The sequence below is a fragment of the Daucus carota genome, chromosome 7 (genome assembly GCF_001625215.2).
Source record: "Daucus carota subsp. sativus chromosome 7, DH1 v3.0, whole genome shotgun sequence".
Lineage (NCBI taxonomy): Eukaryota > Viridiplantae > Streptophyta > Magnoliopsida > Apiales > Apiaceae > Daucus > Daucus carota.
In genome coordinates, this window is record NC_030387.2 from 38,327,199 (window position 1) to 38,341,020 (window position 13,822).

Consider the following 13,822-nt stretch of genomic DNA (forward strand, 5'->3'; position numbering starts at 1 on the left):
AAATTTCGAATTCTCAACCGTTTAATATCAAATTAAATGGCTGAGTTTTAAGTTTTCCTAAACTGGCCGGAGGCAAAGTTTTCTTTCTAGACTTGCTCTCATACATATAATCAGGACTTCTACCTAAAAAAACCACTTCCACGTATCAGCAAAACAGTATTTATAGATAAAGAACAATAATTTGACAAACGGTTAAAAGAACTCTGCTAAGAGCAAACATGGTATTTGATTCCAATCCTATCCCTTTAGCCAAATAACTGCAACTTTAGGTACCACTTTACACATTCCATTACCCAAGTAGCAAACCTAAGATAATTTTCAGCTAAATTAAGGTGAACAGGATTTAATTGTCTTCATCTTCGTCAACATCCTCTTCGTCGCCATCTTCGTCGTCATCTTCAGAGCCATCACTGCCATTTTCCTGCCAGAGAACATATTGATTCAGTCGCCATATACAAACTGACAGAAGAAGTGAATAAGCATATGTGAAACCTATTTGTAGGGGAAAACTGAAGCAGCTGACTGGAAGCTTAGGAAAAGATTAAAAAAAAAAAACTTACGGCACCAAAAGTAACAGAGTCTGTGCTAGCAATATACTAATTTCAAACAATAATAACTACCAAGAAACACAGATTTGATTATAGGCAACATTACAGACAGACACATTTAGAGAAAAGTTTGCATCCAGCGCAAAATGTTCCCGACATACACCCAATTTTAAAGATCTTAACTAACAATCTATAATGCATATATAATGACAAACCGATCTCTCCTGACAGTGTACAAATCTGCTGACTACTAGTTATCCAGCACTTCTGTTTTAAACCTGTACTTTTCCTAAAACTTCCATATATTTGTCTATATTTCATAGTGTGATGATAAAAAAAACTGAGAAAAACCGTAACAGCATTTGTAATTGTATTTTACCTCTTCATCACCTTCAAACTCTACTTGATCAGCTTCCTGTTAAAAGTAACAGCATTAGGTGAAATCATATAGCTTGCCATATCCCAAAAAAAAAAATGCGGAAGGCAACAAAGTTAAAGCACTTACTTGGTTAAAGTAATTCAGAGGATTGGGCCACAAATCTTCCCTAATTAAATCTGCAATCTGCAGAAAGAAAGAACTTCATCTTTATAATGACTACTAACAAAACAGTTTTACTTCAAAAAAGATGATCAACTTCATTATGTAAGAATATCTCCAATGCACACTATTACCTCATCAGGAACCTCATTCATATTATCTCTGTGCTCGGTTTCACTAAACCAGGTAAAGAAGCTGCATTTCCATATCACGAAGAATTAGAACTAAAATGGGGCCCGTAACTGTTTGTGGTCATTCTAAAAAAAAAATTAACCAAGAAAAAGAGTTCATAAATTTGTACAGATTAATTATGAGCATGCACAGTTTTACACAAAATTATTACATGGATATGATCTGAAAAAGATGAGTATATCAAATAGATACTTAAAGTAAAAACCAAGCACATAGAATATCTTAAATTAAAAGGGAACACAAAAGAAAATATATGCAACAGCACCAGCCACAAAGTTCGAATCTCATAATTCAATCAATCAATAAAAAGCTAATAAGATATGTTCTAGATATAAATAAGCTTTTAGTACAAGAATACTCAAATCCCAGAACAAAATAAAGAGGAACTACTGTTGTCGTCCTGTCGAAGGCAAGCACTGCATAGCGCGAATAATTGTGTACACACTTAATGTAACAAATTTTGTATTAACAGTCACTATCTTCATAGTATGTCACATAGTTTTAAGCACAGCAACAATACGTGACTAGAGAATCACAAGTATTACCGCTTCTAACAAGCGAAGGAAGCTAAGGAACCAATGTAACATAGACAAATTCTAAACATTGAATTTTTAGTATATAATGATATAAGCTGTGCCAAAAGAAACAAGAATGCAATACTAACCTTTCATCATCATGAGGTCGTTTGTTCCCGTTCTTATCATGAGCAACTCCATTTGAAAGGCCCTAAAGAATTAAAAAAAAGTAAATTTGCTGATAATAAAAATAAGAGGTCGGATAAAATATCTGTGCAAGTAAAGGAAGACATACCATTCCCTCTTTCCACTCAATTGGTGTAGCAGCAATTTTTGTTGATCCCTCATCGAGGAAGGTCAAAGTCTTCGTAAGCTTTGAGTTCTCAAAGTAGGGATTTGGATTGAAGATCTTATGAAGGGAGGAGAAAAGGCACATGAATCAATAATGTAAGAAAAAGAAAACAGGGTCGAGAGAAATAATGCTATTGGAGACTCACGAATGAAATAGAGTAGCCCGATTTCACATCTTTAGAATCTTCTACTTCAATGGAGCTCAGATATTTGAAGATCTGAGATAACATAACAATCAGTATAGTCATCTTACCAATTTATAATATAATTCATCCGGTGAAGGGAATAGAATAGATAAGCAACTTAATTCAAGAGAGAATTATAAAAAACCAATAATTGCGGAAGGGGTTGATAGACAATAAAAAAATTGAACCTTTTCGTCTTCTTCATTCAGAAGATCGCAGAGAGTAGGATGACTCTGAAACTGCATGAAAGAAAAGAGATAAATTAGACAGCAAGATTGTAGTCAATAATAAAGAAATTCAACACAACTACAGTAATTTATTCTATAACATGTTTATATAAGGAAACGGTAAAGGAGTGGGTAGGTTTACGAACAGCTGTGAGCCAGAAATCAGGAATGCCTTTAATGACATCATGACGCTTATCATAGACGGGTTTACGAACTTCATTATACTTCTGTTCAATTTCCAAGACTTTATCACTCTGTTCATCATTGATCTGAAAAGGAGACAGCAAAATAGCAACGACATTAAAGTTCATATTCCAATTGCAGCAGAGTTGAAGTACAGTTAAGTTGACATCTGAGCTTCACACACTAATTAAATAGTATGGAAAACATTCTTTTAATGCGACAGAGACACATCTATGTTAAGATTTGTATCAATCTGGGGCAGAGCAAAGTATTCTCATGAATAAATATATACATAACACAACATTGTATTTTACATATAACGGCAGTTTGGTAATGCCTAGCCATCTTGGTCATTCAAGATTACTTGGGCATGAAAAGAAGGTATTCACTATGGCCTATAAACAAATTTGATCCTCGTAGCAATGTTTACTACAAAGCTTTCAACATTGTCAGAAAATTAACATTTAATTGAGAATCGGGATGCTACAAAAAAAAATACTAATATATATAGTATCAAAAAAGTAGGATGGTAGTAAAAAAAAAGTGTGCAATGGCAAATGATGTATCAACAATAACTTGCTGTTCAACATATATTTCAACTTCCCTAGTGACATGATATCGAAAAATCATATTCACATACCACACAAAAATCTCTTTATTCCCCAGGTTCTTACATGAATTATAATTATGTTATATATAGCAAATTTGGAAACAAAGCAAAAGGGATATGAAGCGCAAAACAAAAGAAAATTCCAACTATATATTCTTATTCGAGCTCATCTCAAATAACAAAGCAACATAGTATCTAATTATAAAGCGAAGCAGGGAAGTATTCACATCAATAAATAAACCACACCACATTATATATTCCAACATCAAATTATTAATCTCTGCTTAGCCACTTCGATAACTCAACATCATCTAGCTACTAAAAGAAAGTAATAACTCCGCCCTCTAAACAAACTTGACTTTCGTACCTAAATATGTCAATTAAACAACTCCCAACTCCTTGAATAAGGATGCAACACAGTATCTAATTATAATCATAAATTGGAGCAGGGAATTTTAACATTAACATATAAATCACAGAACATTACATTAAAACAGCAATTAAGTAATAACAAATTCAATCTTCATACCCCAAAATTAAATTCCACCCATGAAATCAAATACCAAACAACAAACAAACCTAGCACACAATTCATACCACAACCAGCAGTCCAGCACACACCACCTCAACTTCACCATCATTTCAAAACTCCAAAACTCGAAAAATAACCAAAAGGGGTTGCCAAGAACGGCTCAAATTGTACCTTTTCGAGCTCATCTTGGATCTCCTGCAACTTCTCGATAGAAAGCACAAGCTCAGCATCAAGATGCTCCGGAATTTCATCATCACCAAGCTTCACTTTCTTGCCCTTGTCAGCCACCATTTTGATTGAATTGAGCTTGAATTCAGTGATGCTAAGTGGGTTTTCAAGGAAAAGAGATGTGGGGTGGATATAAAGATGAAGAGTTTTTAGGGTTTTAAGGGGATAATAAAACAAAGGAGTTAGGGTTTTGGGGAGACTCACTCGATCCACTAACTATCTACTTTCTGTTTATATTTTAGCCCAACTGCCCCCTTTTTTATTGTCAGAAAATTTGACTTATTAAAATAATATTATTTAATTATTTTTCGAATTTATTTCAAAAATCTGCAAAAAATTATAATTACTTCAGTAAGTACAAATTCAGATTTTTCGAAGATAGAAAAATGAAAATACGTTCCACTATATCAAATTTGGGTTAATATCGTTTATAACTCAATAAAAGGAATTCAATAGTTTTAAAATGTTCTTTCATATATGTCGAGTGATTATTATTTAATTTTATTTTGTTATTTATTTTTAAATAAGTATTATTTTTACATAATTTTTATAAGAAGAATTTTTTGGTTGCAATATGTTAGATTATTATTGGTATAACTTAAAGACTTAGACATTATTTTATTATTTTAGGGGCGAAAAATTAGAACCACATACATCTAAATCTGGCGCGCAAGAGTTGGTTCGGCCGGTTAAAGAGGGGGTTAAAGAGGGGACGTGTATTTTTTTATTACACGTTCGACTCGCGAAGGCAGAAGTACTGTGATTATGCCTCTTGCATGAGAGCCGGTCAACGCTTGTGACAGTTTTCATTAAAATTAAAATTATAAATAATAGACTCATATAGTCTGAAATAGCCGAAAGCTTGAAATATTTCCAGGTTAGCCCACACATAATAAGCCCAAATCATAACAGCCCAAACGAACTAAAGCCCTGGGAAGCATCTTTACATTAAAAATAGATTCCTCGATAAGATAGCATTTATGGCTGATGCCGACAGTTTATAATTTATTTTTGAAATTTTTTACGAACAAAAATTTAAACACTATATCATTTTTTAGAAGGGAAAAATTTAAAATAATATATAAAATTATATTTAATAAGAATTTTAAAATAAACATCGAGTCCTGTCACGTAATAAAAATATTTCCTCCGTCCTAATTCTTGTCTTGTTTAACTTTTTATGATTAAATTGATACATTTTAGTACTGTAGACGAACATGAGCATAATAATTACAAGAATATTTTTTTGGGAAATCTACAAAACTACCTACCTTTTCTTTTATTGTTTTCAAAAATACTACCTTCCAGAATTATTTTTAAAAATACCTTTTCATAAATTTTTTTTTTCAAAAATACTATTTGCAACTTTTGCAACCTCATTTGCAACTACAGGCGGCGCAGCCGTGTTTCAACCTCTTTTGCAACTTCATATGCAGCTGAATTCCTGATTTCAAGTTCCAGTTTTCAAATGTCATTTTCGACCTCATTTTCGGAATCGATATATATATATATATATATATATATATATATATATATATATATATATATATATATATATATATACCATTGATATTCATCATATTATCATCCTTTTATCATGCATCTGGACGTTTAACATTAACCAGTATAGTCTTCACTCAGCTAATACTTTCTATGGCTTGTTCCTAAAGTTTAGGAGGTAGAATCCGTGCACAACTGTAATTCTGGGAGAGTTGCCGTGCCTTAGACTTGTTTTGGGTAAACTGGACCCGTGTTGCTGTCCTAAGGCTCCTTAAAGGAGGTCTATCAATACTCTAAGGTACCTGATTCACTGGTACCTAAGCTTATCTTCATGGTTGCTGATCATAAAACCTCTTCTACTGGCTACACTTTTCCTCTAACAGGCTGTGGGACCTTATAGCTATCCTATAACCAATCATTATCTATTGACTGATCATATGGCTATTTTAATGGGAAAACCCTATCCAAAGCTATATTACCTATCCATTCTCAACCTCTAAGTCGAATGGGCCTTGACCTTACCCACTTAAATTTTGGGGACAAAGGGAAAGTATGAAAGATGGTTTTTAAGGAATTTTATCCCTAATAAAATTAATTCCCTTTACCTCAAGTTGTTTAATATAGACGACAAGAGGGAAGGGAAGTTACAAAATCTTACGCTTTGCTCTCAAATTTTATGATGGGAGGCGATCATAAATAGAGATCCACCAATCCACATGTGATGTGTGAACAATGACAGTTGTGTACCATAGTCAGTAGCTAGATACGGATAAGGCGGCATAGAATACATATGGTGAGCTACAATAATGGTTAAAGAGCCTAACATAGCTAGGTTAAGAGATAATTGAGCATGCCATGATGTTGTTAGGATTTCATATAGGCCTTTATGGCCCTGACCCGTAAATGGACCTTTATGAGCTTCTAAAATATCTTTTAGGCCATGACCAATGCCCCAGTTAGTTTTATACATATGACCCGCTATCAGGAAAAGAATTGCAATAGCTAAATGATGGTGTGCGATATCGGTCAGCCATAGACCCCCAGTTACTGGATCTAATCCTCCACGAAAAGTAAGAAAGTCTGAATATTTTGACCAATCCAAGGTAAAAAAGGGAGTATATATATATATATATATATATATATATATATATCGATTCCGAAAATGAGGTCGAAAATGACATTTGAAAACTGGAACTTGAAATCAGGATTTGTAATTGCATATATGGTTGTATTCAGTTGCATATGGTAGCATTCAGTTGATTCTATTGTAATCTAATGGCCCCGCCAGGGGCACACCATACATCTGTTGTTACTTACAGTTTTCAGTTGCATTTAGTTGCAACTGAGGTTGCAAATGAAGTTTCAAAAGTTGCAACTGCAGTTGCAACCTCATTTGCAACTTTTGCAACCTCATTTACAACTATATATAGTTTTCAGTTGCATTTAGTTGCAACTGAGGTTGCAAATGAAGTTGCAACTGCATTTGCAAAAGTTGCAACTGCATTTGCAACCTCATTTGCAACTTTTGCAACTTACAGTTTTCAGTTGAACTAGTTGCAATTGCAGTTGCAACAGTTGCAACTTTCCATTTTTATTTGCAACTTTTGCAACCTCATTTGCAACTTTTGCAACCTCATTTGCAACTTTTACGGCTGCGCCGCCCAAGGTTGCAAATGAGGTTGCAAAAGTTGCAAATCGTATTTTTGAAGAAAAAAATTTATGAAAAGGTATTTTTAAAAACAATGAAAAAGATGGTAGTATTTTTAAAAAAATAATTTTACAGATAGGTATTTTTAAAAAGATCCCTATTTTTTTTCTCTTCCTGAAACAGTAACAGGATATTTGTAGGGCTGAGTCTGGCTATGAGATACATACCTAACTAAACTACAGAGAATTGTAGGCTTTTAAGTAAGGCAAGATTGGCTTTCTTAAAGCAAATTGCATGTTCCTAAAACAGGGTGACCCATAAAAGTTGAAGAATCATGATAAAATAATTTAACTTATAAAAGAGTGTTGTTACTTGTTAGACAAGAGGGGTCATGTTCTTGGTTGCCACTTTATTAGGAGGGTCTATATCTCTAATCACTTGTGGGATGCAGGTTCAATTCTTGATGAGACAAAAGTAACACATATTCAACTTTCATCTGGATAAAAAGGCAAGTACAGAATGGTAAGAAAATGGATCATGCAAGACTAATCAGATTGAATATTACTCGAAAAACAGAGAGAGCGTTTCCGTGACTAATGAGATTGAATATTACTTGAGAGATTGTCTCCGTGAAGACCTCAGCTTGTAAATCCGTTCACTATTGACTTATATTGTTATAGCTACATACATAGTTAATTAAGAGAGATTGAATATTACTCGGAAGCAGAGTCCAGAGAGACTGTTTTCGTGAAGATCTCAGCTTGGAAATCCATTCATTATTGACTTATTGTTATAGTGCAAGTCAGCAGAGGACTTGCTTGAAATAGGAAGATAAAGACAGTTACTTTCTGCCACCTTTTGCACTCTCCCTGATTCTGACAGTATTTTCTTCAATTCTAACTGCATGGCTACTCTTGCAACCCAACAGCCAAAGGGCTCCACTTCTTAACTTGCATGAATCTTTTGGCTTGGTGGTTCTACTGGTGGAGCTCGTTTCGACAGTTAATGGCTTATCAGCAGAATTTTGGGTCTTGCTTAATGCAGAAGGTTCTTGCCTTGACAACATGGAACATCTGGTGCTCGGGGTGTTCTCGATCTCAAACAAATCTGAACTATCATCACTTGCAGTGTCATCACACCAGGAACTGCTCCCAGAGGAAGCTGGTATGAGGCTCCTGCTCTGAGTATTTGGAATTGCATCCCATGTCAGCCTGGAGAGCTTTCTTGCCAATTTCACTGCTATATCATCCTTTTTGGTCATTCCAGAGCCAACTGAGTTCTGTGTGGCTCCTTGAAGTCCTATTTCTGCAATAACATGCTTCTTCCCTTTCGGATTTTCTTTCCTCAAGTTGAGAACAGGAAATGAAAATTGTTCTGCATTCTTTTTTCCAGGTTGAGGCTGAATCATTCCATGTAAGCCCCGATCAGCTTGCTTCTCTAGACAAGTCCCTTCACAAGCCAAAATGGTGGAACACCTCGTGCAAACTCCATTCTTGTCATTTGAGTCATTATGAGACTCTACAGGAGAAAATGGAACTGGAAATTCTTCAGTGAGCTCGGGCACAAAACTTTCTTCTGCAGAATCAAGGTAACAAGAGAACGAGGCAACACGTAGATGACTATATATATCTTCACCATCCATGTAGTTGGGATTCAGAGGTTGAATAAAGCCTGGAAGATAAAGCATCATATTAAATTGTCACAATTGATGCGAACTAGAACTTTATAAAACAGCTGAGCCACTTTCCAATTTATTTCACATGCGAATAAACGAAGTGGCAAACACAACAAGCAAGCACAAGATTTTTATGTTCAGAAGAAGACTATTGCATGATAACTGTTGGGAGCTTTATTATGAGACATCAATCATAAACATCAATGTAGATAACGAGCCTTTTACAAAGAATGTTGTGTTCTGTCATCAGCTTTGGGTGATGTTTACTTCCTAAGAAGAGTTCAACTAGAGCAGACAAATGGAAGGGACAGATCTAGCAAAAATAATGGAACCTACCACAGATAACCGCTTTAAAGCTTATCGCCTTTTATACTTGCAACATTGAAACATGTTATAAGATTATACTTTGAAACAGATAAGCGACTATTACAGTTAAGCTCCATCTAGGACATCTTCAAATAAAGTTGCTGATGAACTTAAAAATCCGAGAACACCAGATCACAACATCGAGGGAATTCAACAGACTTTGGATTCGAATGCACCATTGTCCATTGATCTTGTTAACATCAGAAAAGTTTACATTACACAACTTGGCGTCTCATTGAAGAGCTACAGAAGAGGGAAATGAAGAGAAATTACAGAAACTAAGGAAATAGCAAAATATAAATGACCTTTAGCTTAAAGTAAAACTTATACAATGAACAAGGGCCCGAAAAGACAAGGGCACTAGCTTCACTCTAGTTGCTACATCTATGTTCTTTTCAGTGTTAATGTTTAGCCAGTCCTCTTGTGGATCTCACAGAGCAGTGTTGCCCGCTGCTGATAACAATCGGCAAAATAATTTCCGATTTATTACTTACTTTGTTGGGGTGGTAGTATTGTTTTCACCAGCAACCCAGTAACGTTTAACTGCCAATATTATTTTCTCAGAGAGAAGAGGACCTCCCTCGTTATCAGCCATTTTCGTGTTCCACCTCATGCCATCTGCAATTCTTTTCACATTGTTTAGAACGTTCACGTCGTCACGAATTATAACCGCTCCTTCAGGTCGTAGAATCCTATCCATCTCTATGAGAATGTCTTCTGTACTACACCTGTATGGTCTTATGTTAAACACAAATATATGCTGTATGCAGAGTAAGCAGTAAAATGGACAATCGTATTTTGGAAGGCAAATGTTTACCAATAAACTACAGAACTACACCAGGGATATAGTTTTTCATTATTAAGGAATTTAACAACTGGAATGGTGAAATCTTACTAACTATTCAGTCATCCTAATTCCTACCAAAATGAAGGTGTACATCAAGTATCATAATAAGTGGTGCACGAAAGAGTAAAGCAAAATTGAGAAGATACTTGTCTTTGTATAAGCTGAAAAGACCGTTGGCATGAATAAGGTCGTATGTTCTGGGGTATGTAGAGAAGGCTTCACACCTGAAAAAGAGAAATGTGAATTGCATATTAAAGTTGGATATAAGGAAGGTAATCAAATGGAACAAGAAAAAGAAACCCTCTGGAGTTAACGGCCAATTGAACCAATATGTTTAAAAGACTAGTAGCAAGATAAGCTAATAGTTCACATTTAGTAGCAACATGAGCTATAGTCCACAGAAAAAATGCTAGTTAAAAAGAGTACCATACTCCAAAATAGAAGCTGATGTTTCAGATGCAGACTATTAAATTTGACAGATGAATGGCTAGACAGAGGAGTATTTATAGGAAATTACCAGTCATGATATATACCAATGAGGCCTCGCTCAAATACTGCAACTAGAGTGTCTTTCTCGGCTATTGTTGGCATCACATTCATAACCCACAATTTATGAGAATGAATTGCAGCGGCAAAACTTCCTAGTCCAGCATTCATATCCAAGATATTACGATACCTTCCAGAGTCAATGAGCTTATTGAACCTTTTATAAGCTTTCACATGATTCTGCCACTCTTTGTTGTCCTCCTGGAATGACTCCACGGAAACTCCTTGAATGGCTCCTCTAGCTATAGTCGGAGGAATTGCATTCAGTCTTTCTGGGAATGGCTTTACTTCATTTGAATCTGTAGAATCTGGAATAGGAGTTATACAGGCCTCCATCTTTTTGTACCTAAGTGAAGATAAAATAAACTATTTTTTCATCGACTAAACCTTAATAAATACTTCTAAAAACCTTCAAGACTCATTAGATACTATGTGTCTCAACCAAAACATATTTGCTTGAGGCCTGGGACGATATCACACTAACTAGTTTTGAAAGGCCGAGCTCCTAAATGGCTCAGCGCCACTTATTAACTTTGAAAGTTTAGAGTCTAAACGCATGTGGAAAGAAAACCTCAATGTGTACTTGACTCATATATTCTAGTGTTCAAGTTGGTATATATTTACCAGACATCATTCGGATTTTTGTCTTTACACATGGGAGCACCAGAATTTTTTCCAAGACAGTTTTGCCTATTTACTGGTTTCCTCCAGATGGCTATATCGTCTTTCTCAGATATCTTTTCCCAGCAAAGAAGTTTGGCAACATCTTCAATCTTCCTCTGTTCCTCTTCGAGTTGATCCTTGGGACGCAACCATGCAGTAAAGTGGGTCCTCCAATTGATGGGAGGGCCTGAAAGAATCCAATAGCCACCAGGCCTAAGAACTCTGTCAACTTCCATCATGTACATCCCCCCTACAAATACATGTTAGATACCATTACTTGAGAGATATTAATGTTATAATTATGTTTATTGTGTGTTAGTTTCGGAAATTGTTGCACATGTCTCACAGCTCACCATTTCCTCCCCATGGAATTAAGCAGCGAGAACAATGGGCCATGTCAAAAGCCATGGCTGGATAAGGCATCTTTATGGTTCCAAGAACACCAATAACTGCAGGCACACCTCTTTCCAAAGCAAATTGAACTTGTGCTTCATGTGAGTCTCGTGGTGCAAATGACATGGCGATGACATTTTTCTTGAACAGATATGCACCCCAACTTGCAACCTTAAGTACAAACGCAAACAAACCAATATCATAATGAATAAATCAAAAGGCAGCAACGTATACACTCAAATGACTGGCAAGAGACCCACCTGCAAAGACATAGTTACAGATACTCGACAAGAAGAGGTCATGCTATTCAACATGATTAACCAATTTGTAACATAGTGACATTGTGCTAGTGAGCTGGAAAACAATTATGTTCATCTAAAAACAAGAATACAGGTCCATAATGCAGTGTAGATATGTTATCATGACAGACTATTAAAGATATAATTACACGTCCATCTTACCCCACAGCCAGTATCTAGTGCAGTTCTAACAGTTCCATTGTCTATCGGGATCACGTTAGCAAGTTGATCAATATATGTATCTGCCCCCTGAGGAAACTGTGTACCGCCACCAGGGAACCTAAACACATTGCCTTCATACTGAATCCAGTTCTGAATCGCCTTTTCAACAGTCAAGCTTTTGTACGGTGCATTTGCATAAGGTACATAATCACGGCTTTTGGGCCACAGAAAGGGAGTTACATATCCATTTGGCGCTGGAATAAGGCAATGCAGCTTCTCATTATCTGGAGGGCAATGTCTCTCCCTATAATTCATATTCTCTCGAGGGAAGGTCATAGCACGCCCTTGATCTTGACAAGGTGTGTAGTCAATAAACCGATCATCACAAGGGGGGATTTCCTTGGCTTTAAAGTCATCAAGTGGCTGAGTTTCACGGCCATGATGAGTCTCCACATTCAAATGAGGAACAGATGTGCAATCCGCCTTTCGCATTATTTCTTGAGCTATGCTATCCCCCTTACCGAAACCACTTCTTTGCCATATACCAAGAACATAAAAACAAAGACACAATCCAGCTACAATCAAAATAGAAGACAATTGGCCCTTTGCTCTACGATCTCCGCCTTTATTCCCCATAATTCGCCTACAATTTCATCACAACATTTCTTAAACAACTCTATACAATGCATGCAATCAACAAACACTACTACTAGAATAATCGCGTATTGCAACAGAATTTAGCAACGAAAACATATCCGTCGTTAAAGAAACATTCATAGTTGCACAAAAACCCAATCATAACAAACAAAAAACAAGAAATCTTACAAATTTATAGATGGAGATCCAAATCAAGAAAATGCTGCTTCCCTAATCATCTTCCAAAATTAAATTAAAATGATTATAATGATCCAAGAGAAACTAAAGAGATGGGGTCTCTGTTGGTCTGTTTAAGACAGTTTTGGTGATGATAAAAATCTGTGTTAATGTCTGATAATGATGTAATGATGAAGCTTGTACTTAAATTAGCGTAATGGTAGATGATAGATAGAGACAATACTGACTATAACTACGGAGGAGTGTTTGTCTGAGCACCAAGTGTGGGGGATGTCTTCACGTATTTTTCTGTTTCGGTGAAGACTGTTAACTGCATTTTTTTTGTGATTTTCGTTACGTGCAATTTTTCTTATAATGAGTATTGATAGCAGTGTTACAGAAATCGGTAATCGGACCTAATCGGTTGAGCTACTGATTGAAGGATTAATCGGAAATCGGGGATTAATCGGAAGGATTAATCGGAGTTAAAATCGAGTTTACTTTAATATTAAAATGTTATTTAATATTTAGCTATTATTATATTAACTATTTAGTAACTAATATATTTACTATATTCATAAACTCTATAATTATTCATATTTAAAGTAATATAGTATTTTAATTTTAATAATTTATCACATATGCTTCGATTATGAAATATATATATATAAGGATTAATCGGATTTCAAAAATCGGATCGGTGGCTGACCTTGCATAGGATTAATCGGAAATTTATCGGTTAAATCGGGGGATTTCTAGAACACTGATTGATAGTAATAAAATTGGCATCCGAGAATTTTA

The 13,822-nt window shown here is 35.4% G+C and overlaps 3 protein-coding genes across 3 annotated transcripts; all 3 read right to left on the reverse strand.

Annotated features, from left to right (window-relative positions):
- Nucleotides 1-143: 143 nt before the first annotated feature.
- Nucleotides 144-4,342, reverse strand: LOC108193551 (NAP1-related protein 2). Its single transcript, XM_017360259.2, has 10 exons — nt 4,053-4,342; nt 2,703-2,825; nt 2,518-2,568; nt 2,291-2,362; nt 2,089-2,202; nt 1,943-2,004; nt 1,221-1,281; nt 1,054-1,110; nt 928-963; nt 144-421 (listed from the first exon to the last, which is right to left on the reverse strand). The coding sequence occupies exons 1-10, from the start codon at nt 4,170-4,172 to the stop codon at nt 344-346; spliced, it is 774 nt and encodes a 257-aa protein (XP_017215748.1). The 5' UTR covers nt 4,173-4,342; the 3' UTR covers nt 144-343.
- A 3,756-nt stretch (nt 4,343-8,098) lies between these two features.
- LOC108194338 (protein PHYTOCHROME KINASE SUBSTRATE 3-like) lies at nt 8,099-8,899 on the reverse strand. Its single transcript, XM_017361291.2, has one exon. The coding sequence runs from the start codon at nt 8,897-8,899 to the stop codon at nt 8,099-8,101; it is 801 nt and encodes a 266-aa protein (XP_017216780.2).
- Nucleotides 8,900-9,462: 563 nt separating this feature from the next.
- On the reverse strand, nt 9,463-13,237 carry LOC108194337 (probable methyltransferase PMT2). The gene is made up of 7 exons (XM_017361290.2): nt 13,034-13,237; nt 12,209-12,851; nt 11,708-11,918; nt 11,316-11,604; nt 10,663-11,037; nt 10,292-10,369; nt 9,463-10,026 (listed from the first exon to the last, which is right to left on the reverse strand). Exons 2-7 carry the CDS (start codon nt 12,842-12,844, stop codon nt 9,789-9,791), a joined length of 1,827 nt encoding a protein of 608 aa, XP_017216779.1. The 5' UTR covers nt 12,845-12,851; nt 13,034-13,237; the 3' UTR covers nt 9,463-9,788.
- Between the last annotated feature and the right edge of the window lie 585 nt (nt 13,238-13,822).

Coding starts and splice junctions, on each gene's coding strand:
- LOC108193551 (XM_017360259.2), bottom strand. CDS start 4,172: ATGGTGGCTGACAAGGGCAAGAAAGTGAAGCTTGGTGATGATGAAATT. Junction 1,282..1,942: donor CGACCTCATGATGATGAAAG/GTTAGTATTGCA, acceptor ATGGAAATGCAG/CTTCTTTACCTGGTTTAGTG. Junction 422..927: donor AGTTTGAAGGTGATGAAGAG/GTAAAATACAAT, acceptor GTTCTCTGGCAG/GAAAATGGCAGTGATGGCTC.
- LOC108194338 (XM_017361291.2), bottom strand. CDS start 8,899: ATGGATGGTGAAGATATATATAGTCATCTACGTGTTGCCTCGTTCTCT.
- LOC108194337 (XM_017361290.2), bottom strand. CDS start 12,844: ATGGGGAATAAAGGCGGAGATCGTAGAGCAAAGGGCCAATTGTCTTCT. Junction 11,605..11,707: donor AATTCCATGGGGAGGAAATG/GTGAGCTGTGAG, acceptor ATGTATTTGTAG/GGGGGATGTACATGATGGAA. Junction 10,027..10,291: donor TTCAGCTTATACAAAGACAA/GTATCTTCTCAA, acceptor AAGACCATACAG/GTGTAGTACAGAAGACATTC.